The sequence below is a fragment of the Xyrauchen texanus genome, chromosome 31 (assembly GCF_025860055.1).
Source record: "Xyrauchen texanus isolate HMW12.3.18 chromosome 31, RBS_HiC_50CHRs, whole genome shotgun sequence".
Classification (NCBI taxonomy): domain Eukaryota; kingdom Metazoa; phylum Chordata; class Actinopteri; order Cypriniformes; family Catostomidae; genus Xyrauchen; species Xyrauchen texanus.
In genome coordinates this window covers 6,145,471-6,172,862 of record NC_068306.1, presented here as the reverse complement: position 1 = coordinate 6,172,862, position 27,392 = coordinate 6,145,471, and the positions used below count along the sequence as shown (strand labels likewise).

Sequence of the window (27,392 nt, the reverse complement as noted above, 5' to 3'; positions counted from 1 at the left end):
CCATAGTCTGTGTTGGTTTGGGGAGCCATGTCATCGGCTGGTGTTGGTCCACTGTGCTTTATTAAGTCCAGAGTCAACGCAGCCGTCTACCGGGACATTTTAGAGCACTTCATGCTTCCTTCAGCAGACAAGCTTTATGGAGATGCTGACTTCATTTTCCAGCAGGACTTGGCACCTGCCCACACTGCCAAAAGTACCAAAACCTGGTTCAGTGACCATGGTATTACTGTGCTTGATCGGCCAGCAAACTCGCCTGACCTGAACCCCATAGAGAATCTATGGGGCATTCCCAAGAGAAAGATGAGAGACATGAGACCAAACAATGCAGAAGAGCTGAAGGCCGCTATTGAAGCATCTTGGTCTTCCATAACACCTCAGCAGTGCCACAGGCTGACAGTATCCATGCCACGCCGCATTGAGGCAGTAATTAATGCAAAAGGGGCCCAAACCAAGTACTGAGTACATATGCATGATTATACTTTTCAGAGGGCTGACATTTCTGTATTTAAAATCTTTTTTTTTTATTGATTTCATGTAATATTCTAATTTTCTGAGATTCTGAATTTGGGGTTTTCATAAGCTGTAAGCCATAATCATCAAAATTATATCAAATAAAGGCTTGAAATATCTTACTTTGCTTGTAATGAGTCTATATAATATATTAGTTTCACCTTTTAAGTTGAATTGCTGAAATTAATGAACTTTTGCACGATATTCTAATTTTTCGAGTTTCACCTGTATATATATATATATATATATATATATATATATATATATATATATATATATATTCTCCTTGCATTGGAAGCTTCTGTCATCATGACAAATTCCTTATGTGTCTAAGCATGCAATAAAGCTTATACTAATTCTGAAATAATTTTTATTTATCAATTAATGTAATACAAAGCAGAGTAAACATAAAAAGCTAAATCTGTCTCCATCTGGCCTGACTGTGCCTGCCCTGACTATCTGTTTGTCTCATCTGAATGTTTTTCCTGTGTGTGCACTGCCTCTCATGCCCTCTTGTGTCTTGCAGGTGCCACATGGAGTTGGCTAGCTCCAGTCGCCTTGGCAACAATTGTTACTCCAATCAGAGGATCATCAGTGGCCGGCATCTGCTCCCCAATTAACTCTCTATATCAGCTCCTGTCTCTAGTCCTGTGCTGAATCATTTTGTGTGTTCTTTTCAGTGTGTCAGTCTGTTTCCTGAGTCTGTCAGTTAGCTTTTAAAGCTTCGGTCTTTTCTAATATTTTGATTAGTTTTGTTTTCAGGTTTCCTTTTTCTCCATTGAGAGAGTTTTGTTTGTATTTTGATATTTTGCTTAATAAAGCTAATTTTGGCTTCATCTCTGCAACTGGGTCCTTCTTCTGGAGACAACTGTGACAAAATAAATATTTGGTGTGACCATCATTGCCTTCAAAACAGCTCCAATCCTAGGTACACCTGGAAGTTTTTCATGGTTGTTGGCAGATAGGATATTCCAAGTATCTTGGAGAATTCACCTCAGTTCTTCTATCTATTTAGGCTGTCTCAATTGCTTTTGTCTCCTTGTAATCCCAGAATGACTCTGTTTAGTGGGGGCCATACCATTGTTGCAAGGCTCGCTGTTCTTCTATTCAGTGATATACTATTTGCAAAATTTTGTGAGTCTAAAATGTATATTTTAAATGAATGACTACAAGAAGACCAACATAATGTATTAGAAATTAGATGACTTTTTTTCACCATATCAAAGTGGATTACGAAAAGGCAGAATGACTATGAACTCTGTACTCGGTCTAGAATCAGAGATAAGAAAAGCACAAGTGATTAAGGGGCTTTAATAGCAGTCTTAGATGTGGAAAAAGCATACGACATGCTATGGAAGCAGGGGCTACTAATTAAACTCAGAAGTATGTGTATTGGTGGAAGAATATACAACTGGATTCTAGACGTTTTAATTGGATGAAGAATTCAGGTTAGAGAGGAGCATCTTGTTCGAATGTGTTTCCAGTTGAAAATGGAACACCTCAAGGAAGTCTATGTAGTCATCTCCTGTTTGATATAATGATAAATGATATATTCAGTCAAGTAGAATCAGGTATGGGAAGATCGCTGTATGGAGATGTAAAGGGAGCCAGCTGGTAGATAGCAGTGCAGTGTGTAAACCTCACTATTCTGACCTCAAGAGGTGTACTAGCGACTGATGCTAGAGGCTGTAGCCTTTAGCCTCCTTGTTAGTGCACCTGCCTCCCATCCCGGGGATGCCGGTTCAAGTCCCGCTCGGAGTGGGCCCACCAGGGCCAGTTACAATGGTGCCGTGACCCAGATGGGAGTGAGGTTTAGGGGGGTGAGTGTAACGGGAGTCAGCTGGTAGATAGCAGTGCAGTGTGTAAACCTCACTCTTCTGACCTCAAGAGTTGCACTAGCGACTGATGCTAGAGGCTGTAGTCTTTAGCCTCCTTGTTAGCGCACCTGCCTCCAATCCCGGGGATGCCGGTTTGAGTCCCGTTCGGACCGGGCCGGTTACACAGACAATGGTGTGCTTTGGAAAAGAGGGCGGAATGTTCAATATACAGTTAAGAAAACGTAGGTAGCAATTGATAGTGTTGAGGAATAGGCTCAGAAATGGGGTTTCCGTATGTCAATAGCTAAAAAACAAGTACTGTGTTTTACAAAATAGAAAAATGTTAAGCTAACCTAGCACTTTACAATCAGCCTCTGGAGCAAGTGGCAGTGTTAAAATGTCTTGAAGTTTGGTTGGATTCAAAACAGACATTCAGTGTTCACATAGAAAAGGTGCTGACTAAGAGCAAGAAGGCTTTGAATGTAATGAGATGCTTGGTGGGATGTGAATGGGGTGCAAGTCGCAACTCAATCAGGAACATCTATTGCACCACTATCAGATCAACACTAGATTAAGGATGCATGGCATATGGTTCAGCAAGAAAGTGAGTGCTTAAGAAAATAGAGGTGGTACTGACACAGACCTTAAGATTATGTTGCGGGGCATTTAGAACTTCCCGTATAGCTGCAATACAAGTAGAAATGGGAGAAATGCCTTTCAAGGAAAGACATAAACAATTTGAAATGGTATACTGGGTCTCCCTTAGAAGACATAAGGATATACACCCAACTAAGGCTGTGTTTGCAGAATGTTGGGAGCAAGAGAGAGGGAACATCAGGAGTATAGGATGGGCAGCATAGGGAATAGCACAATTAATGAGTCTAATTAATAAAACATATAGTCCCAATGTCCCACTGTCCACAGTACCACCATGGTTGTTTGTAATGCCATTAACTGACTTTCAACTATTAGAGGAGGTAAAGAACCAGAACTATGTTTCAATAGAAAAACGTGTTAGTGAATTTATTGAGCAAAAATATACAGATGGTTCAAAGGATCCAGAATTTGAGAAAACAGGGTCAGTAATATTTGTACCGCAACATGAGATGGTCATTAAAAAAAGAGCAACAGATTTTCTATCTGTTTATACAGTAGAGTTGGTAGCTATTCTCTTAGCTCTCCAGTGGGTGGAGGATATACGAATTGAGAAAGGAGTAACATGCTCAGATTCCCTGGCAACCTTAAAAAGTATACAGTCTGGACAATCTGAATGCAGACAAGTTCTTGGTCTAGAAATATAAGTTACATAATCAAGGCACTAGTATCTAATTTCTCTGGGTCCCAACCAGGGGCGGTACTAGGGTCAGTGAACATTTGGGCTTAGCTCAGACCTCTGTGGATATGGGGCCATACTTTGATGAAATATCAAACTATAATAAACTTTAGAAAAAAATTTGAATACATCTATAATGTGTCATTTATATTGTAAACTAAAAAAGTCTCACTCACTTTTGTCTCACATACACTTGAAGATGGCGGTGGAAGGAACACTTTGAAGAATTCCTAAATCCCAACACGCCCTCTATGCTAGAGGCAGAGACGGAGGCTTATGGGGGATCAGATTCTATTTCCCTGGGGGAGGTCATTGAGGTAGACAAACAACTCAGCAGAGGCAAAGCCCCGGAGATTGATGAGATCTGACCAGAAATGCTGAAAGCTTTGGATGTGGATGGGGTGTCAACATTGCATGGAAGTCAGGGACAGTGCCTAAGGAGTGGCAGAACGGGGTGGTGGTTCCCCTCTTCAAAAAGGGGGATCATAGAGTGTGTGCCAACTACAGGGGTATCACACTTCTCAGCCTCCCTGGTAAAGTTTACTCCAAGGTGCTGGAGAGGAGGGTTCGGCCAATTGTTGAATCTCGGATTGAAGAGGAACAATGCAGGTTCTGTCCCTGGCCGTGGAATGACGGACCAGATCTTTATTCTCGCAAGGATCTTGGAGGGGGCCTGGGAGCATGCCCATCTGGTCTACATGTGTTTTGTGGATCTGGAGAAGGCGTATGACCGGGTCCCCCGGAAGAGACTGTGAGAGGTGCTGCGGGAGTACGGGGTGGGGGGTCCCTTCTTAGGGCGATCCAATCCCTGTATGTCCAAAGCGAGATCTGTGTCCGGGTCTTTGGCACGAAGTCAAGTTCATTCTATGTGGGGGTTGGTCTCCGCCAGGGATGCGCTTTGTCACCAATTCTGTTTGTGATATTCATGGACAGGAAATCGAGGCGTAGTCGGGGTGGGGAAGGTGTGTGGTTCGGTGGGCTGGGGATCTCATTGCTGCTTTTTGCAGATGATGTAGTCTTCATGTCATCAATGGTCAGTGACCTTCAGCTCTCACTGGATCGCTTGGCAGTCGAGTGTGAAGCGGCTGGGATGAGGATTAGCACCTCTAAATCTGAGGCCATGGTTCACAGCAGGAAACCAATGGAGTGCGTACTCCGGGTAGGGAAGGAGGTATTGCCCCAAGTGAAGGACTTCAAGTACCTTGGGGTCTAGTTCATGAGTGAGGGGACATTAGAGCGGGAGGTTGGCCAGAGAATCGGGGCAGCGGGGGCAGTACTGCACTAGCTCTATGAGCCGGAAGGCAAAGCTCTCGATCTACCGGTCAATTTTTGTACCTACTCTCACCTATGGTCATGAAGGCTGGGTCATGACCGAAAGAACTAGGTCGCAAATACAAGTGGCCGAAATGGACTTCCTCAGAAGGGTGGCAGGCTTCTCCCTTAGAGATAGGGTGAGGAGCTCAGTCATCCGTGAGGAGCTCAGAGTAGAGCAGCTGCTCCTTTTCGTCGAAAGGAGTAGTTGAGGTGGTTTGGACATCTGGTAAGGATGCCCCCTGGGCGCCTCCCTAGGGAGGTGTTTCAGGTACATCCAGCTGGGAGGAGGCCTCGGGGAAGACCCAGGACTAGGTGGAGAGATCATATCTCCACACTAGCCTGGGAATGCCTTGGGGGTCCCCCAGTCAGAGCTGGTTAATGTGGTTCGGGATAGGGAAGTTTGGGGCCCCCTGCTGGAGCTGCTGCTGGAGCGACCCAACTTCGGATAAGTGTATGAAGATGGATGTATGGATGGATGGACGCTTGAAGATCAGAAATCGCATGCTTTAAAATCTATACTTTAAAACACGATTAAAAAAAAACTGTTTTGTCCCTTTCGGCTTTCTGTAGTTTGACACACACATTGTGTACTTTATGATGAAATGTACTGGCTCTTGATTTTAAAGTTAGAAAATTCCTTGAATTCATCTGTATATATTACTCCTTGTTTTCAGTGTTATACTGTATATCTAAATATTTGGTACTTACTGCAATCGTGTGCCTCAAACCCTCTTCTTGCATGCACACACAAAGGTTGCATGAGAGCTGGAAAGCAGCTGGTGACAAGACATAGGATTGAATTGAGTCTGTATTTGGTGTTGTCAATACCATAGAGAGACAGGAATCATTCATTTATATACAGTATATTACCTTAACTTTTAAATGTAATGTTAAAATAATCAAAGTAAAATATTTTCTTATCAACTTTCATACCCACGTACTGGTACTTATGACATCACTACAAAAAGATGATCAAAACATTCGGGGCTTTACAGAAAACATTTGTGGCTTAAGCCCTGGTAGCCCAGCCTTGGAGCTGCCCATGGATCACATGCTGGAGTGGAACGGAATGAGGTAGTAGATAAGCATACAAAGAACTTGTTAAGATGTAATATCGTGGAGATTGATAATAACATCAGTAAGGGAGAGGCATAGACAATAAAAAGGAAAGCAGTATTTAAATCATGGAAAAAACTGTGGGACAAGGTGGAGAAAGGGAAGCATTACAGAATACAAAGTAATGTAGGAATCAATGGAAATGAAACTAGATTTGAAAGACGGGAAGAATCATACAACTGGACATACAGGACTAAATGGGAATTTAAGAAGAACATTAGACAGAATCTGTGGAACTTTTAATGATATATGGGCATATGATAGCGAAAGAAAAATATTCCAGAAAAAAATACAAGGGAAGGAGATACAGAATATATATATATATATATATATATATATATATATATATATATATATATATATATATATATATATATATATATATATTCACACTCCAGCTCAGTAGGTGGCGGTAATGCACCATAAACTGTCGTGCCGCTATAACAACCAATAAACAACAACAACAGAAGAAGAAAATGACGCGAGAGGGATCTCTTCTGGACAGAACACAGTAGATGACAGAAACTCACCGTGAGTTATTTTTTCAACCAATAAAACCCGAGATTAAACGAGAGCTGTTGACAGTTTGAGCGCTTAGGTACGTGTTTAATGTGTTTTACAGCATTTATGTATTTATGTTGTATGCTAATGAAGATCTGTGGTGACATATTTTTCTGTGCAGGTTGTTTTTCTCTCTGTGGCGTTTTAATGAACAAAGCTTATTATCTCCACATGAAGCATTATTTTGTGATGAACGCTTTAAAATATTCAGTTCCAGTAAAAACGAGCACCAATATGAGAATATCACGTTTAATGTCTGATATGAGCTCTTTAAATACAGCGGCTGATTGTAAATTAGTTCACAGTAGATGATAATATATTGTATCATACATAGCCTGTTATGATAGCTGATAATATTCTTGCAGTCATGAAAACGAAATCAAATACACATTTATTTTTATATCATCTTAGACATTTTTTAATACATCTTATCTTGTTTATAAACATATAATAATGTTTTTGAGTGTGATGAATGTCAGTCCATTATAATGAGGATGTTTTTGTGTTCAGATGTTCATCATGAGAGAGCAGGTGGATGTGATCTGCTGTAAATCAGTAGGAACTGATCTGTCCATGCTGGATATTGATGATTTCATCACAGAAATCTCTCAGCTGAAGAAAGAGGTGACGTCACTGAAGACAAAACTGATGGAGAGAGAACTGTATTCATCCTGCACCTGTTTTGAGCGAGTTAAAGTTGAGATTGTAAGTTTCAGATGATGTGATATGACTGTGACTCTGTGATGATGAACGGTACAGATGTGATTGTGTTGTGTTTGTCAGGAGCTGGAAAAGGTTTCCTGTCAATCTTCAGTGTGTGTGACTGATGGGACCTCCACAGAATGTCAGGATTCAGTGTGGAGCGGCAGAGATCAGTCCACACCACAGCAGCTGCTGGACAAACTCTCTGAACAGAGATCCAGAGACACACAGGACTCACAGCTCACTTTACTCTGTTCTACTGATGCTCAGGAGAGTGTGTGTGACAGTAATCAGGGTGATCAAACCTCCACAGAGTCTCTGACTTCTGTCTGTAATGCTGGAGAACAGCAGATGCTGCAGACACCAGTGAAAATTGAAGTGAAGAAGGAGGAGATAAAAAAAGAAATCACAGCAGAGGAACAACAGAGAAATGAAGATGATGATGAGCAGCAGATGCTGCAGACATCAGTGAAGATGTGTTCAGTGAAGCTGCTGGACTGCAGGAACCTGATGAAGATGAGAGTGAAGGTTGAAGTGAAACAGGAGATTAAAGAAGAAATCACTGCAGAGAATCAACAGAGTGATGAAGATGATGATGATTTTTTTCCTTCAAGTATGTTTCTTTAAAGTTTCATATTTTCATGTAAAGCGACTGTCAAGTTAAAATCTGTTTTAAGAAAGAGGTTTTATCTCTCAAAAGTTGCTCTAAAAGTCCCTTGTTGATTTTGATTGTTGTTTTAGAAGTGCTCAGTTGTCTTTTAATAAGTTATATCTTTTTATTTTCATTTTCCAAGGTTATAACAATTCTAGATTCTGCTTCTTAATTTTTAAGTATTAATTTGGTCTTTTTTAAATGTTGGCATTAACCCTTTCCCAGCCAGCGTTTTTAAAAAAAAGTTGCCAGCCACCGCCAGGGTTTTTGACGATTTTCGCTAAACTTTAATGGCCCGCAGAATATTTTCTTCCATGAATATATGAAGATGCTATATATCACAATAAAGATCTGGGCCTCTGCTTTTAGGCAAAAAAACACGATTTTATTTTATCTTATCTTCATTTGTTCTTTTTTTATTGCGACTTGAACAGAGGTAGGTTTTGTCAAAAAACAACATTTCAGACAAAAAGCTGAGAAAAAGGCATGTTTATGTCTGATATTTTGAGCTTCTCAATACTCCATTTCTTCATGTTTGAGACGATCGCAGTCTGTTTCTTTGATCAAAGAGTTGCGTACTCTTTCAAAACATGCGCAGGGGTCTTCCTTACCGTATAACACCTAAAACACGGAAACCCGGAAAATTCCGTGTTTGGCGGGGAAGCTTTTTTTCATAAAACACGGAAAATTCTGTGTTTGGCGGGGAAAGAGTTAAAGGAATAGTTCTGACATTAATGAAAAGTACTCACCCTTATGTTGTTGCAAATATGTATGACTTTATTTTTGTGACTGTGGCTCAGATTCAAACTAAATGGCTTTAATCATGAAATGCATGTTTCAGCATGGGCTGCGTTTCCCAAGAGCATCGCAAGCTTAAGTTGATTGTAGAGACCATTGGCGCCAATGGATTCTACGATCAACTTTGCTAATGATGATTTTGGAAAACGCAGCCCTGGACATTTGGTTTAATTTGTCATCACATCAGGGTTCTTTTTTCACATTTGTCCCACTTGAATTGATTAATGTCAGTTTACTGTGTTCGTTCTAGAGCTTATGGAAGTGCAAGAGGAAAGTCAAGAACTGAATGAAGTGGAGGAGAAACTTCAGGATCAGATACATCTTGATTTCACAACTGGAGAAAAATCTCTGAGTGACTCAAAGACTGAGAAGAATTCAACACGTAAATGCCAGCCTGAAATACACATGAGAATTCATACGGGAGAGAGACCTTACACGTGCCATCAGTGTGAAAAAAGTTTTGCATATGCAGGCCAACTCAAAGATCATCTCCTCTTGCACTCTGGAGAAAGACCATTTGAATGTGATATATGTGGTAAAACATTTGTTTTGAATTCAGTCTTAAAACAACATCTGAAACTGCACACAAATGAGAAGCCTTACCAGTGTTCTTTTTGTGGAAAGAGTTTTACACTCCTGTCCTATTTGAAAGAGCACCAGAAAATACACACCGGCCTGAGAGCTCATGTGTGCTTTGAATGTGGGAAGACATTTATTAAATCCAGTGACTTGAAACAGCACCACAGAATGCATACTGGAGAAAAACCCTACAAGTGTTCACACTGTGAAAAGACTTTCACCCGGACAGAAAACTTGAAAGCACACAAGAGAATCCACACTGGAGAGAAACCTTACAAGTGCTCACACTGTGAAAAGAGTTTCAATCAGACAAAAAACCTAAAAACACACAGGAGAATCCATGTTGGAGAGAAACCTTATAAGTGCTCACTCTGTGGAAAGAGTTTCAATCAGTCACAAAACCTGAAAACACATGAGAGAATCCATTCTGGAGAGAAACCTTACAAGTGCTCACACTGTGAAAAGAGTTTCAATCAGTCACAAAACCTGAAAACACACAAGAGAATCCATTCTGGAGACAAACCTTACAAGTGCTCGCACTGTGGAAAGAGTTTCACTTTGTTACAACACCTGAAAAAACATGAGAGAATTCATACTGGAGAGAAACCTTACAAGTGTTCACACTGTGGAAAGAGTTTCACTTTGGTACATCACCTGAAAAAACATGAGAGAATTCATACTGGAGTGAAACCTTACAAGTGTTCACACTGTGGAAAGAGTTTCAGTATGTCAAACAATCTGAAAACACATGAGAGAATTCATACTGGAGAGAAACCTTACAAATGCTCACACTGTGAAAATAGTTTCAGTGCCTCAAAATACCTGAATAAACACGTGAGAATCCATACTGGAGAAAAACCTTACAAGTGTTCACACTGTGGAAAGAGTTTCAGTATGTCAAACAATCTGAAAACACATGAGAGAATTCATACTGGAGAGAAACCTTACAAGTGCTCACACTGTGGAAAAAGTTTCAGTGCCTCAAAATACCTGAAAATACACGAGATAATTCATACTGCTCCTCATGTGGGAGAACTTTCAGCGCAGCAATCATATAGTTTCTCATATGAAAAAGTGTTACCCAAAGTAATCACAGAGAGATGTCCATCTTAAGATTCAATGCTTCAAGTAAATAGTTGAAAATTAAAATAAACTTCTGTATAATCTCTTGATGCTTCAGCACAGTGTGTGTGTCCCCAAATGTTCACTCCCATGGTGAAAGCCGAGATGCTACGAATTGTTGTTGCGAGTTATTTATGAAGTGTTCCATTCAACTCGGAGAGTTGGAATTCCCACCTTTCAACTGGGGACAGTGCAACAGAAAGTCTAGGTTACTATTGTATCCTCCATTCTCTGATGGGGAGGGGGCGATACATTGTGTCAAAGAAGAGACACTAGGGGTCTCTCTTTAGAGCCTCGTGCATCTCTGAACTTGAGATAAGGCCAATGAGAAATTGGCAGACAGAATTTGCATGTCCCGCCCCTGGACTTACGGGTATAAAGGGAAGGAAATGCATCTGTCCATTCAGGATTTTGCCTGAGGAGCCGAAAAAGAGGTTCGCCGTAACAGTGGCTCAGTTCAGCGACATGGCCGGGAGGACACAACATCTTGTTCCCTTAATCAGGGAACGGAGGTAATAATAGTAACCTAGATGTTCCCTGTCTGTCGCTCACTTCGACGTTGTGTCGAAGAAGCGACACTAGGAATCCATTTTTAATCAGGCCATGTGCTGAACCATGTACGTGCGCTACTGACGCAGGTGCGGACAGGCAGTTGCCTGCCAAAGCTACAGACTGTGTGAGACTGCACGTACCCTACCCAAACGCTCCATAAAATCGTCATAACCTTCTGGTTCCCCACACCCCGATATGGGGGGAACAAGGCGACGTGCCAAGCATGGGAGCAAGCCGTGTTAGCCTCGCCTTTTCTCTCTCTATGTTTCTCGCATAGAGCTAAAGCGGCTGGGGCCATCTTAACGCTATCACATGCATCGAGGAAGGTATTCTTTCCCAATTCCTATTCTTTCAGGGGGGGAAAGACCCTGTGGAGACCACACCTGCCCAGGCTTTGGGAGGTAAAGAGTGGTGAAATACATCACATGGGATTTCAGGTCGCATGTGGAAAATGGTGAGGTGGTAGAGCCTACCTTATTGGGAGGAAGGAGTTGCTACAAACACGGCGACGGGGGCAGCCTCGATTGCCCAAGGGAGACGCAGAAAATACACATAGGGGGACAAGTCCACATGGGGGCCCGACCTGTGGAGCACCTTTTCCAGTACAGAGTAGTTTGAATACTTGTAGTGGGTCTGGTCGGCTGAATTCGCAGGCCAGAAGGCTAGGGAGGAGTCATCCAGGGAGCCGAGTTAGTGGGATCTCCATTGGCCAGTGCCCACGAGGATGTCACACTTCTTGTCGAGTGGGCTCGAACCCATAAAGGGGCGGGCACGGCCTGGGTATGATAGGCCAATGCTATGGCATCAACAACCCAGTGGGAAAGCCTCTGTTTGGAGGCAGCGTTCCCTTTCCGCTTTCCACCAAAGCAGACAAAAGAGCTGCTCAGAACATTTAAAGCTCTGCTTGTGGTCCACATAAGTACGCAAAGCGCACATCGGACACAGTGATGAAAAAGGCTGGAACTGCCTCCTCCCGGGGGCAGCTTCACTTGCAGGTTCACTTACTTGGTCCCTGAAGGGGGTTGTAGGAACCTTGGGCACGTAGCCCGGTCACGGTCTTAGGACGACATGGGTGTCTGCCGGACCGAACTCCAGAGAACACTTGCAGGTCCCCAACCCTCTTGATGGAGGTGAGCGTGATCAGGAGGGCCATCTTAAAGGAGTGGGCCTCAAGTTCAACTGAGTCAAGCGGCTCGAAGGGGGGTCTCTGAAGGCCCAAGAGGACCACTGAGAGAACCCAGGAGGGGAACAGTCTTGGCCGGGGAGGATCCAACTTCCGGCACCTCTAAGGAACCTGATAATCAAGTCATGCTTACCTAAGGACTTGCCGTCCACTGCGTCGTAGTGGGCCTTGATAGTGGCTACATGCATCTTCAATCTTGCAGGGATGAAAGCACTGACTGAACTGCACATCTCTACGGGTCTTCAGACTGGGAAGAACAACAATTTGTGAACAAGTGCCACTTAGGGGTGTAAAGTTGCCTGGTAGAGGGAGCTCTGGCTTGGTTGATCATGCCTACGATGGCACAATTAGATCTTCCGCATCCCGTCAGGGGCCAGACGTGGAGTTTCCAGAGGTCAGGGCGCAGATGCCAGAGGGTTCCCCGTCCCTGAGAAAGAAGTCTTTCCTCAGAGGAATTCGCCAGGGAGTGGCTGTCACGAGATCCGAGAACCAAGTCCGAGTGGGCCAGCATGGGGCCACCAAATTGTCTTGTTCCTCGTCCTCCCTGACCTTGCACAGCACCCATGCAAGAAGAGTCACTGGGTAAAATGCATACTTGCGCAGCCCCCCGGGGCCAGCCGTGTGCCAGCGCATCTGTCCCTAGGGAAACTTCTGTTAGGGAGTACCAGAGCGGGCAGTGGGAGGTCTCTTGGGAAGCGAACAGGTCTACCTGTGCCTTGCCGAACTGTTCCCAATTCAGCTGGACCGACTTGGGGTGAAGCCTCCACTCTCGCTGAGTGAACCTTGTCACGACAGCGCATCCACTGCCGTGTTGAGGCTGCCCAGATCTGAGGAGGAGCCAGCAGCTGCGTGCCCGTTGCACACGACACCCAACCCTGTTTGGGGGCATCTGTGGTGACCAGGATGCATCGGGACACCTGCTGTAAGGGGACTCCTGTCCGTAGAAAACAGAGGTCTGTCCATGGTTTGAATCTTGCGGCAGGTGGGGGTGATAAACACATGGTGCCTGCCACGGTGCCATGCCCATCTCGGGACTCAAGTCTGGGGCCAATGTTGAAGCGGTCTCATATGCATCAAAACCAGCGTTGCAAATGCCGCGGAGGATGCCATATGCCCCATGAGCCTCTGGAAATGTTTTTAGAGGAACCGCCGTGCTTGGCTTGAACAAGGTGAGGCATTTCAGCACTGACTGCGTGCACTCATTAGTGAAGCGTACTACCATTGAGACTGAGTCTAACTCCATGCTGAGAAAAGGGATGCTCTGAACCGGGGTGAGCTTGCTCTTTTCCCAGTTGACCTGAAGCCCTAGGCGGCTAAGGTGCCTGAGCACCTGGTCCCTGTGGGCGCATAGTAACTCTCGGGAGTGGGCCAGGATGAGCCAGTCGTGGAGGTAGTTGAGTATGCGTATGAATGCACACTTCCTCTGCGGGGCAAGGGGACAGGGACATGCCGAAGGGGAGGACCTTGTACTGATATGCCTGGCCGTCGAACATGAACCATAGAAAGGGTTGGTGTCGAGGTAAGATAGAGACGTGGCACTACGCATCCTTCAGGTCTACCGCTGCGAACCAATCTTGATGCCGGACGCAAGTTAAGATGTGTCTTTGCGTGAGCATTTTGAATGAGAGTTTGTGCAAGGCCCGGTTGAAAACTCACAAGTCCAAGATAGGTTGTAAGCCGCCGCCTTTCTTAGGTACGATGAAGTAAGGGCTGTAGAGACCCTTCTTCATCATGGCTGGAGGGACAGGCTCTATTGCGTCTTTAAAAAGACACGTCCTGAAAAGGACATTCAATGCCAGCTGTGTATTGCACTTTTAGAGAAATAAACTCTTTTAGGAAAACATTCTCTTTTAAAAGCACTGTCAAAGTGCCCAGGGGCAAAGCTGCACTGCTGTGCAGAGAAGGAGAAAGCCGTTGATATGTGCCATAGATCCAACAGCATATGCTCTTAGAGATGAATTGAACAGTCTTGTGAATAGCAGCCCGCTGATCACAGAACCGGTCGGCTCCAAAGAAAATTTCTGAATGGACAGATGCATTTCCTTCCCTTTATACCCGTATGTCCGGGGGCAGGATATGCAAATTCTGTCTGCCAATTTCTCATTGGCCTTTTCTCAAGTTCAGAGATGCGCAAGGCTCTCAAGAGAGACCCCTAGTGTCGCTTCATCGACACAATGTCAAAGTGAGCGACAGATGGGGAATGACATTTTGACCCGGACTTCTAACTTGGAAAGTCATGCAGAACTCTTCAACTCCCCTTTCGTCGAGATGCAGGTTTGTGTTGTCAACCAAGGCAGGGAGGTTTACAGTCAGTGACAAACTTTTATTGAATAATATCCATTAACGAGTCGAAGTTCTTGCATTAAATGATAATAAATCTGTGTTTAGCAAATGTTTTACAGAGACAAGTGTTGAAAACACAGTTAATTACACTATCTTTTGATTATCATAACATTAGCATTGCAGCATTGTATCAGTTTGGTTGCTATGAGACGTTTCTGACAATCAATGTACCCCTCAAAATCACAAAATAAAAATAAGCTCCCTCTTTGACACGCGTGTTTAGTTATCAGGTAATTGCCACTGAATTTCAAATTAAGTTAAAAGTCACATTATGCATGACCACCATCAATCATCATTTTCATGACCGATCATTGCTGCCACGTTCGAGTACTTGTGCCCATCTCTAGTTTGTACTTGGGTTTGATCAGCCCTCACAGAGTGGACTGTCGAATACTTTAGCTTTACGACCGGCCTGGTCTTCTCCTGCTCGTATACTAAGTGGATGGTCTTTAGTGGCACCTGTAAGGCACTTCTTCCTACTGTTGTCACAGTACCAAAATGTCAGTAGTCAGTACTAATACCAGTGAAATTTCACCATTCTCGATACCAATTTCGGTACCACAGCATAGAAATGCTAATATGATAATGTGCTATTGAACACACTTGTTTAGCCTATTTAAAAAGATATATTTTAATGTAAATTAATAATGAGAAGAAATGTATGTTTCTTTCAAGTGGTTTTCAACCAAGGACGCATTGCTTAAGTGTTTTTAAGTAGCACCCTACAGAAATCTGTTTTATTTTTTACCAAATCATGTTTTCATTTTTGTTTTATTATTATAACTAAAATCAATGTTTTAGAGTTTAATTTCATCATTAAAATGGTGACTAATCAATTAATTCTTAAAACGTTTAACAAGTGATAATAAAATTGTTCAACATCAGGGCATTTTAGCCAAACATTTATTCAACAGCAGTTTTGCATGTGATATATTGCTTTATTATTATTATTATTAGCATTACAGTGAATATTGCATTTTACCATACCGTTGTAATATATTTCTGTCACAATTTCTTCATTTCAGGGCTCTAGCTTATATTTTTAAACATTAAGTTATTATGTTGTATATTTTTTCCAGAAGCTTCACTTTTCAGATAAAGAATTTGCGACACTGAGACTTAATGTCTGATGTCTCATCTCTTTACACTGGCCTTTGAGTTGCCCACACAGATGAAGTTTCACTAACTGCCCTCTGGAGAAAAAAGGTGGTACTACAAGCTTGCATTTCTCAGGAATCATCCTTATTACATTGCGATTAATTGCGTTAATTTTTTTAACATGTTATTTTTTATCAAATTAATCGCACTGAATTAACGCGTTAAATCGACAGACCTAATTATTACTCATTGATTCAGAGTCTTGGTGATGGGAAAGAGATTTTAACTTGTAGTGGAGGATGGTGAGTGGGAAATAATTAAAACAAATATTAAAACTATGTCTTGGTATGCAAGGGTACACGTTATTCAGTTTAAGATTTTGCATTGTTTTGCACTCAGGGAAATACCCAATAAGGGTATACGCAATACCCAATAAAGGTATTCGGTTTCTCTCACATAGAGACAATGAGACGTGGGTATGTTTATACCAAACATATATGTATTCAGTCACAATAAAATAGATTCAAAACATAGAAGTAAAGGGCATTCAATGTGATGTAACCGGAATAAAGTACCAATATAAAAAGGCAAACAGCGTCAAACCGCTGTAATATAATGTCACAACACAGATTTACAAAATATCTCTTGAGCGAGGGCTTACCAGTAGCAAGGCAGGCTAGATACAGGGCTTAAATAATGCTCGCAATAATAAAAACCCACACGTGCACCAGATCGCACACTCACACACTCCAGTGAGATTCACTGCAAAGATATGCACACGGAACTCAGTGAAAATCTAATTAAAACAACAAAAGAAAGACACTCAAACCTGAAGATATCCTCTCCAATGGTTAGTGGCACCACAGCAAGGAGTTTAATCCCCTGGTGTACCAGAAACCCAGTTTAATGCACACAAAGATTATAGAATAATTTTTTTGAAAAGAGAAAAAAAAATGTTTGAAGAGAGAATTTTTTTTTTTTTTTTATGAGAATAAAAAATGTAAGACTTAGGCTCAGCTAGGACAGGCCTGTGTGATAATATGGCTGGGGAGGCGGTGCCAGGGCCCCCGCGCCACCACTCTGCAGTCGACCTTCATCCCTCTCGAAGGCTTGATTAGCCTAATACGGGACCGGGTGTGTAGGATCACGACCCGGCCCCGCCCTCCGCCCTGCCACAGACTGGCATTATTGCAGTACAGCATTTAATTAAATGTAGAAATAGTATGGGTCTTGAACACATTATAATTAACATATGTGAAAAGCATAAAATAATGGTATGATATGTGCCTTTCATCTTGCTATCTTTCTGTGTCTGATATAAATGTAACGAGATAAACACTAAAGTTTATTAAGTTCTTTATTTAAAGTTAAATCCTGAGTTAACGGGTTTGTGTTTCCTATTGGCTGTGGTGGTGATACTATAGCTGCTGTACAAAGGGAAATCTGCAGCAGAGCTATTCTCTGTGTTTCATTGCTTTGTGGGCAGGTCCAAAATAAATGTCAAAATCATCCACTATTTGAGGCTAAGTGTGCTGATGAAGGGTAGGACAGAACACGTGCAGTAAAGGTCACATATGTACAGGCATTTTATCCGCACACATTTTATTTCACCACAGAAATATTTTTGTGTGAAATTTTTGAAATGATGGTTATTCTGGAGGACCAACTGGCTGACAGGCATTCATTTATCGATTTCCTCAATAAAAAATTACCTCTAGGTGTGAGAATAAATATACAGACTGTGAAAAAGTTCTGAACTGCGCTGCCAATCATACATCTAGCACCACTCACTTCCTAACAAAATGGACGAACTACTTGTCCTAACCTGTACAAATAAGGACTTTGCTAACTTTGCTGCTCTGTGCTTCACGGAAACCTGGCTAAATAAAACCATTCCTGACAGTGTGCTACATCTGCTGGTCTTTCAGCTGTTCAGAGCAGATCGCATCGCAGATGTTTAAGGGAAAAAGGGAGGCAGTGGAACATGTTTTTACATCAATGAAAGTTGGTGTAAATATGTAACAACATCAAAGAAGATGTGCTGTCCTAATTTAGAAGCAATTTTCCTCAACTGCAAGCCTTTCTACTTGCCATAGTGTTTTCCTTGTTTATTCTGGTGTGTTTACACTCTGCCAAAAGCATTCTTGTATGCAGCGCTGCAACAGCTCACTTAAGACTCACTTATTATTCTTAGAGATTTTAACAAAGCAAACCTCACACATGAACAACCCAAAAACAAACAGCACATTTCATCCCCAACCAGAGACAAAAAAAATATGGATCACTGTTTCACCACATTAAAGGATGCATATTGCCCTATCCTTAGAGCAGCTTTAGAAATCTCTGATCATTGTCTGGTTCATCTTCTTTCAACCGACAGACAGAACCTGTAGGTAAGACTGTAAAGAGAGGGACCAATGAAGCAGAGCTGGAACTACAAGCCTGAAACGCTGGAAAACTATTTTTCAGCTAACGACCCTGCATCAGTGTGGAGAGGCCTGAAAGACATTACCAACTACAAGAAACCATTCCAAACACTGTAGGGAATCAACAACTGGCTGACAACTTCAATGTGTTTTACTGTAGATTTAAAAAGCCCAGTCTTACATCCTACACCCGCTCTGACCTTCACACAAACACCTCCTGCAACCCCCCTCCTGCTACCTAACTTGCACTAAAGATCTGTGAAGAGGATGTGTGTCGGGTCTTCCATAAACAAAAGTCAAGGAAAGCACAAGGCCCAGACAGTGTTTCACCCACTTGTCTAAAGCCTGTGCTAACCAGCTGACCCCCATCTTCACACATATGTTCAACACATCATTGGAGCACTGTGAAGTTCCTAGCTGCTTCAAATCCTCCACTATCATTTCTGTCCCAAAGAAACACTCATTCAGGTTCCTGGGCACTACCATCTCACAGGACCTGAAGTGGGAGACCCACATCGACAGGTGCTGCTCATCCAGTTTTACTCAGCAGTCACTTAATCTGTCCTCTGCTCTTCAATAACTGTCTGGTTTGGTTCAGCTACGAAGTCAGACATCAGATGATTTCAAAGGATAGTCCAGACTGCTGAGGGGATTATTGGTTCTCACCTTCCAACCCTCCAAGAACTGTACACCTCCAGAGTGAGGAAAAGGGCAGGATAAATTGCTTTGGACCCCATTCACCCAGCATACTACCTTTTTGAACTGTTGCTCTTTGGCTGGTGCTACAGAGCTCTGAGCACCAGAATAGTCAGGCAAAAGAACAGTTGATTCCTTCAGGCCATTCACATTATTAACAGTTAAAACTACCCCCAATACTCCCCATTGTGGCAATACAATCATGTGCATATTCAACTATTCATTCATATTTATATTCCATTTATATTTATTTGACATATCCTACCTCTTCTGCGCAATACATTAAATCACCTTGCACACAAATGTATATCTGTTTTTAACATATTTGAACAACATTATTGCCCTTTTGTAGATTCCTCTATATATTTATATGTTGTATCTTATTTTGTATTCTTATTTCACTGTTGATGTACGTGTTTATATGTATATTTCAAATGTTTGTGTGAATATGTTGTATCATTTTTTGTATTTTCTTTGTACTTGAAGCTTCTCTCACTATGACACATTCCTTGTGTGTGTGTAAGCATACTTGGCAATAAAGCTTATTCTGATTCTGAAATAGTTTTAATTTATCAATTGACATCATACAAAGTCCAGTAAAAATTAAAAAGGTAAATCTGTCACCGTCTGGCCAGATATGTTTATCTTGTCTGAATGTTTTTCCTGTTTGCCTGGCCTCTCATGCCCTCTTGTGTCTTGCAGGTGCCACATAGAGTTGGCGGCTCCAGTTGCCTTGGCAACGATCATTACTCCAATCAGAGGATCATTCAGCACCTGCTCCCCCAATTACCTCTCTCTATACCACCTCCCTTTGTCTCTAGTCCTGTGCTGAATCGTTTTATGAGCTTGTTAGTGTGTCAGTCTGTTTTCTGAGTCTGTCAGTTTAGTATTTTGGCTAATTCTGTTTTCAATTTACCTTTTTCCCCATCATGAGAGTTTTTTTGTATTTTGATATTTTGCTTAATAAAGCTAATTTTGGCCTCATATCTGCAACTGGGTCCTTCTTCTCTGAGAAAACCATGCTACAATCTGGACACAGTTATTCATGGTTGTTAGCTGATGGGATATTCCAAGTATTTTGGGAATTCACCTCCCCCTTTTGGGTTCAAATCCACCTTTCATCCCCATCCTGTTACCTGCACTCTTAATATTTTCCTTTAATACTATATAATAATAAATAAAAAATAAAATAAATATAAAGTTGAATTCCTTGCAGCGATTTGGTCATGATGAAGGTCAGGGAGTTCTCCTTGTTGCTTTGTGACTTTAAATTACTGCCAGGTAAGAATCTCAGTTCTGTGATCTGAAATGTAGATAGTGCTCTAATGCATTTTAGCCCTCACTCATAGACAACACATCTTTTTTTGAAGTGCTGAGAGCTTCCACAACGTTTTGTTGAATATCTTGGATTCTAACATCTAGAAGCCCAATCTATACAAATACGTAATCAAGTATTTTCTTCAGCTCATTTTAAAGCTAACAATCCAAGGTAAGATTTTATATAAAGTCTGAGGCTATTTGGGGCATATAGATCAGTGGTCAGCAAAGAAAAGAGACGTTTGCCTTTTACGCCTTACCTAAATAAAATTTCAATTTGTGATATTTCTTTAAATAATTCTTACTGTGTATTATGGTAACAAATTAAATAAAAAATAAAAATACAACAAACACATAATAAATACAGTCACCTTCCTGAGAATGCAAGCTTTCATTTGATTTATGACTTGTCTATTTAAAGGTGCAGTATGTAAGATTCAGAAACCCTTGTTATTAATGACACCTGTGGACGTTAAGTGAACTGCAGCACCTACCTGTTGCACATGCTTGTGCTCGTGCACACACTCCATAGGGATGCAGCAAGTGAGCATTAGCCAAAACAATGACGTACAAAGAGACTGAATGTGATCCACCAGCATCATGCTGACAGATGAGGTAGCATAATTAAAATTACACATTTATGATTGTTTTACTACAAACTATGAGACTATACTAAAACTACTTATCAGCTAACATAGCGTACTGATACAGACTAGCGAACTATACCAGACAGTTTACTGTTGCACTGCACTGTTATGTTGCACTATTGTATATTTTGTATGTCATATGTTGTACTATGATCAAGAAACCAGCGTATTTGCTTAAACTTATCCTGTATACCTGTCTTTTAGTATAAAGAGAAGATCATTGAAATTATTTGAAAGTTACAGTTACCTTAAATGAGTGAAAACAGAAGGGTTTTATTTTTTTAATTGAATCTTGAAACTATTTTTTTAATGGAAGTATGTGTAAAAAAGTCCCCCTTTTGAAAATAAATAGAATAAATACGAAAGCTAACAGAATTATAATAATAAACCAAATTATAAACATGATAAAAAATAGCATGTAACTATAACATGTTATATAACTAAAGCATGTTGGTTTACATGTTAGCATAGCGTGATAAATGAAAAATAACATCAGCCGTGTGAGCTTTTATAGTAATGTCCTATGATTATTAACAGTTAACATATACTGTAGGTGCACAACAGCACAGCCAGACTGCTCCTGTCTGTACCTTTAACTCAGTGCTTCTCAATTGGTTTTGCTTCAGGACAGACCTGCCACAGATTAAACATAAACTGTATTTAATGTATCCTGGGTTGCATTTTCTTGTTGTATAGTTTTGTTCATGGTTTTCAAGTACAAGGACATGCATCAAGAGACATTATTTTTGTTGTTGACATCAACAAATAAAGTGACTGGAAGTTTTCTCTCCCCCTTTTAAAAAATTAAGAGTATATTTACTTATATGAGCCCATTATTATCCTGTTTGTTTCCTAATTTCAAACATAATTCAAACAGAACATACATATTACCCAGGAGGAATGGCTCCTCATTACCATGGTTATGTCAGTGTAGCTAGTCTTAAATAATAGTAATAATAATAACAAATTATATTATTTATGAAAAAATAAATACTAGCTGAAACACATCTTGAAACTGTAACTACAACTGCCACTGTTGATATAAAATGAGGTTTAATAGGTTCTACCTTTAGATTATTTCATAAGCAACTATAAAAGAAGTATCCTTTAATCTGATACATAGAGTAGGTTTTACCCTGTCAAGAAATGCTTACAAACATTTAGAGCTGACATTGATATAAAGTGCTCTTTATTTGAGTCTTACAGAAACGGTTGTGCATTTGTTTTGGTCATGTCACTACTCTCAGCGGTTTTGGAAGGATATTGAGTAAAACATATGCCCCCAATAAAAGGTCTCATATCCCTTTAATAGATTTCTGAATTCAGGCCAATTAGTCTCCAAATTCACCACGGCCTCCACTCTATGTTTTGTTACCTGAAATTTGGTCACCACAGGGTAATTGTGAATATTCCCATGCACACGCTTCACTCTCACCCTTTTGGTTGTGCCCAAAGCCTCACGTTGAACCAAGCATTGGTGGATAGTGGTTTGATTACAACCCGTGTCTATCAATGCTTGGTGAGTATTCCCTTGACACTTACCTGTATCGGTCCGGATCACAGGGCATTGACCCCAGAAGTGTCCCAGATTGCAACTGCGCCTGCACCTGTGTCAGTGGACACTTCCACCTGAGGGAGAGAGCGGCAGGGCACTGTCAATGCTGTGGGCAGTGCAAACCCCATGCGTGGGGAACTGGCTTCAGTGGTGGGACTCCTTGCCTCCACGGGGCAGGAACAGGCTCTGGGGAGAGAGCAGAGTTAGAGAGAAAAGGGTAGGGGGAAGAAAATGGGAAAAACATACAGGAAGGGGAAAGAGAGTGGGAGGGCTCTTCTGGCCTAGGGTACGCTGCCATATGGTTCTCCGCCAATTAGACTGCCTCCTTCAGCAATGCTGGGCGGTGGCACTGGACCCATTCTGCCTCGCGGTAGCTGATGGACAAGCTGCTACAGTACCACCTGATCAATCACTCGCTTGACATCGCGGTCCCCCGCCTGCTGATGTACTAGCCCCTGTGGAGGGTTTCTCGGAGTGATATATGACAAGAAATTAGACACAAAGATGCGCATTTGACGAAACGTGTGATTATGTTTTGAAGAACTTTGAAAGAAAAGAAGACGATGTGCATCTGATTTGATGTGTGCGCAGTGAGCTCTGCTGTTCATGAGTGCAATGAAAGCACTTCTCCATGACACGCACATTCATAGAGTTCTGGGCCTCATTTGACAATAACTATTAGCAGTTAAGAGCATTTTCTATGAGGGATTTTACAAATAGCTATTTTTTATGTGTGCACATAGTGTGAAATAGCACCCACCCAAAAAAATATTGAAGAGAAAAAAAAATACATTTTTGGAGAAATTTTTTTTTTTAGGAGAGATAAAAAAAAAACATTTTGTGAAGAGAAAAAAATATTGTGAAGAGAGAGAAAAAAGTGAGATACGTTTTTTATTTTTCACAGTTTTTTTTTCACCTTGCGGTTCAGGGCTTCTGTAAGCAGTGTTGCCAACTTAACGACATTGTCGCTAGACTTAGTGACTTTTCAGACCTCTTAAGTGACTTTAATTCAAAAAAGCGACTAGCGACAAATCTAGCGACTTTTTGGAGAAACTGTTGCTACTTCCGTAGAAGAAAGTAGCTAATACTGCCCCATGAGCATGTGGTCTTGTTTTCCTGCCCGGACTCGGAGACACACCTCTCTCTGCATCTATTCTGTTCAGTGAGACTGACAGAAAGAGAGGTGAGAAGGCGGAGTAGCACAATCAGTTGACCACATGGCAGCTGACATAGACGTGAATGAGCTGCGCATGTGCAAACAGCGTTGCCAAGGACCAAACACGAATCTGTATTGATTGCTCCCCTTTAGTTTTACATTTAGACTGTTCAATTTGACTGTTTATTTTTATTATTTTCATGCACTTAATCACAGGAGATTTTTAGACAGTTGTTCATTCCTGTTTCTGAACTCTCTGAATTCAGACACGTACTTATTACTATTAGAGCAAGCTTTAGCTACTTTCCATTGAAACTAGTTGGCAACACTGTCCGTAAGGATCAGTCCTTCTGCCAACACCAAACATTTCATATTGGTTTAGGCTAGCAGTGACATACGGAGATCATGTGTGTAAACTAACAGTTATAACGTTAGAATGAGCATACTACACACTCCTCTCCAAAAACATTCAAAATAATTATATTTTATCCAAACGATAAAAACACAATTGCTTGAACGGACTCTTCGGAGTCTGACTACAAACAATATCTGATTTAAAATACACAGAATTACCTAGTCCTCATTAAAATATGTCCAACCTTTACAGCTATGAATAACTGACAGGCGTCGGAGAATTTTAAGGTTAGCATGTTAGTCACTAAACAAAAGCTCAACAAATGACTAAAATGCTTCATATTTTCATCCTCCAACCAATCATTAATAACAGATGGACGAGGAAGAATACTATTACTTCGCTTTAATTATGTTTTCGATTTTTTTCAAGTTTCTGTCATCTTTATAGTTCTGCTGATATATCGGTTCATATTTGTTTATACTCTTGGCCGGAAGTCCCGCGCTCAAAGCGAGAAAAGCGTCATAGCATCATAATAGAATGCGCATGCGCGAGAACTTGAGACGCGAGAGAGTCTCACTGTGAGTTATTTTTCCAACCAATAAAACACGAGATTAAACAAGAGCTGCTGATTGTTTGAGCGCTTAGGTACGTGTTTAATGTGTTTGACATAATTTATGTATTTATGTTGTATGTAAAATAAGAACTATGTTGATATGGTTTTTTGTGCATGTTGTTTTTATCTCTGGCTTTTTAATGACAATAAACAAAGCTTATTATCTACAGACGAAGCATTATTTTGTTGCTTTAAAATATTCAGTTCCAGTAAAAACGAGCAGCAATGTGAGAATATCACGTTTACTTTCTGATATGAGCTCTTTAAATACAGTTGTAATTACAGTTAAATACAGTTACTAGATTGTAAACTAGTTAATAGTAGATGATAATGTATTGTATAGTAGATAAGCTTGTTATGATAGCTGATAATATTCCTGCAGTCAGGAAAACCAAACACATATTTATTTTTATACCATCTCAATGTTTTTTTAATTTGTCTTTTCTTGTGTGTAATAATCATATAGTAATGTTTTTGAGTGTGATGAATGTCAGACCATTATAATGAGGAAGTTTTTGTGTTCAGATGTTCATCATGAGAGAGCAGGTGGATGTGATCTGCTGTAAATCAGTAGGAACTGATCTGTCCATGCTGGATATTGATGATTTCATCACAGAAATCTCTCAGCTGAAGAAAGAGGTGACGGAAGACAAAACTGATGGAGAGAGAACTGTATTCATCCTGCACCTGTTTTGAGCGAGTTAAAGTTGAGATTGTAAGTTTCAGATGATGTGATATGACTGTGACTCTGTGATGATGAACGGTACAGATGTGATTGTGTTGTGTTTGTCAGGAGCTGGAAAAGGTTTCCTGTCAATCTTCAGTGTGTGTGACTGATGGGACCTCCACAGAATGTCAGGATTCAGTGTGGAGCGGCAGAGATCAGTCCACACCACAGCAGCTGCTGGACAAACTCTCTGAACAGAGATCCAGAGACACACAGGACTCACAGCTCACTTTACTCTGTTCTACTGATGCTCAGGAGAGTGTGTGTGACAGTAATCAGGGTGATCAAACCTCCACAGAGTCTCTGACTTCTGTCTGTAACGCTGGAGAACAACAGATGCTGCAGACACCAGTGAAGATTGAAGTGAAGCAGGAGGAGATGAAAGAAGAAAACACAACAGAGGAACAACAGAGAGATGATGATGATTATTTTATTCCTTCAGGTATGTTTCTTTGTTTTTTTTGTTTGTTTTTTCATTCAGATGACAATTAACTGTCAAGTCAGAGTCTATTACCAAGTCCCAGTTAAAAGTTTTTTCCTGTTTTTATTGTGGTTTTAGAAGTGCTCAGTTGTCTTTTTAAAAGGTACATCTGCTTTCATTGCCCTGTGATAAATATATGATCACATATATACATCTCATACTGTATTAAGTGATCTTCCCTGTGCCCTGTTCTGTTCTAAGTCTTTAACTTCCACTGAGTTTTAGAGGGCTGAAAGGTGTAATAAAACGGTTATTTTTAACTCTATTTTGAAGAATGATGAAGACAACGTCTCTGGTTACACATGTAATCTCGGTTCCCTGAGAAGAAGGGAATTTGAAGCCCTTGTACAATAACACCAATCCTGAGATTGGCAATGGTGTTTGAGGTAAACACTTAATGAGGCAAGTTAACACTTAAGCCTGATCTCCCAGAAGAATTGTGCTGCCCTTTGAGACATGGCCTCATGATGGCGGCCGGACTGCAGGATCACTCATTCAGGCGAGATATTTCCAGCTTGACTGGAAGGGACCACTGTAAACTGAGCTCCCCAACCACCTGTGAGGGGACTCAAATCAGCTCTTATCAGTAGCCGCGAACGCAGCTCTCATTCATCTGACATCAAGATGTGCTGTTCGCATACGGAACACTTGAGGAATGAACCTTGAAAATATGTGTTGAACTCAAAAGTGTCTTTATGTGATACAAATATTCCAAAGCTTTGATGGTATGGGAACACTTATATTAAATTGATTTAAATAAATGCAATAAATATAAGTAAAGCAATACCTGTACTATTAGCTTGTTTTATTGAAAAGTGCTTGAAATTACATTTGACTATTTCTATGTAGCACGCCTGATAAACAAATATTATTTTCCTCATGTCTTTAATGATATTCGTGATATCCCCTGCACCTGGATTTCCAAAACTTAGGATGGCAGGAAAACACTGGCAGTTACCTGATTTGTTAGGGTTAGGGACAGGGTTAAGGTTGGGTTATAGTTTCTCCAAAATATTACTGAATTGCCCAATCAGGTATCACTTAATGCATAAATTAGTCTTCTCCTGCCATACTGCATTTTCAGAAATCCAGGATTGGAATATTGTGAAAATCATCAAAGATATGTAGAAAGATATTATTTGTTTATTAGGCATGCTAACTGCATAGAAATAGTCCCAGACACCACCCAAGATTGGAACAGGCCATCTGACCTATGTGAAAAGTAACCAACTGTGGCACCTTTTTTTTTCATTATGTTTATGGATGAAAATGTTTTAAAAAGTCTGAGCCTTTGTGTTGTTGCTGAATGACAATGTGAACACAGTAAATCACTTGTAAATGTGATTTAATGCCAGGTGACTAAAAAATAAACCACCTAGTAAATGTTCAGATTTCACTTGCCAGTGATTGAGTTGTGAAGTGGCGAAAAAGTTTAGCATCGAGATCCAACTGTGTGTTGTCGCATAAATGGAAGTTCTATGAAATGTGTGTCCATCAAAGATATGATCCACCCAGTCCATTTTCATTGAATAATATCTCTTAATTGTATTTCTGTTCTTTACAGTCAGTTGGTCAGAAAGTAAAAAGACACATTAGTTTAAATCACACATAGCACAGATGCCTTGAAGAAACTGTGCCACTCTTCTCTCAATACACATCAGATGCTCACTGCTGGTATTCTTAAAGAGACACTACCATTTTTGCTTTTGTTATACCAAAGAATGTTGACTCAATGTAAA

The 27,392-nt window shown here is 40.9% G+C and overlaps 1 protein-coding gene across 9 annotated transcripts in view; it reads left to right on the top strand.

The window, feature by feature from the left end:
• The window catches only part of LOC127625253 (zinc finger protein 160-like), a 124,017-nt gene that overhangs the window by 78,466 nt on the left and 18,159 nt on the right, over nucleotides 1-27,392 (top strand). For 4 of the 9 annotated variants that reach the window (XM_052100417.1, XM_052100416.1, XM_052100421.1 and 1 more), the window contains 3 exons: nucleotides 7,162-7,356; nucleotides 7,435-7,966; nucleotides 9,054-10,495. In XM_052100417.1, coding sequence (XP_051956377.1) covers nucleotides 7,162-7,356; nucleotides 7,435-7,966; nucleotides 9,054-10,495 — 2,169 coding nt within the window. Of the gene's footprint in view, nucleotides 1-6,560; nucleotides 6,689-7,161; nucleotides 7,357-7,434; nucleotides 7,967-9,053; nucleotides 10,496-25,100; nucleotides 25,161-27,392 lie in introns of those variants that run through there. The other 5 variants (XM_052100420.1, XM_052100418.1, XM_052100425.1 and 2 more) reach the window with 5 other exon arrangements.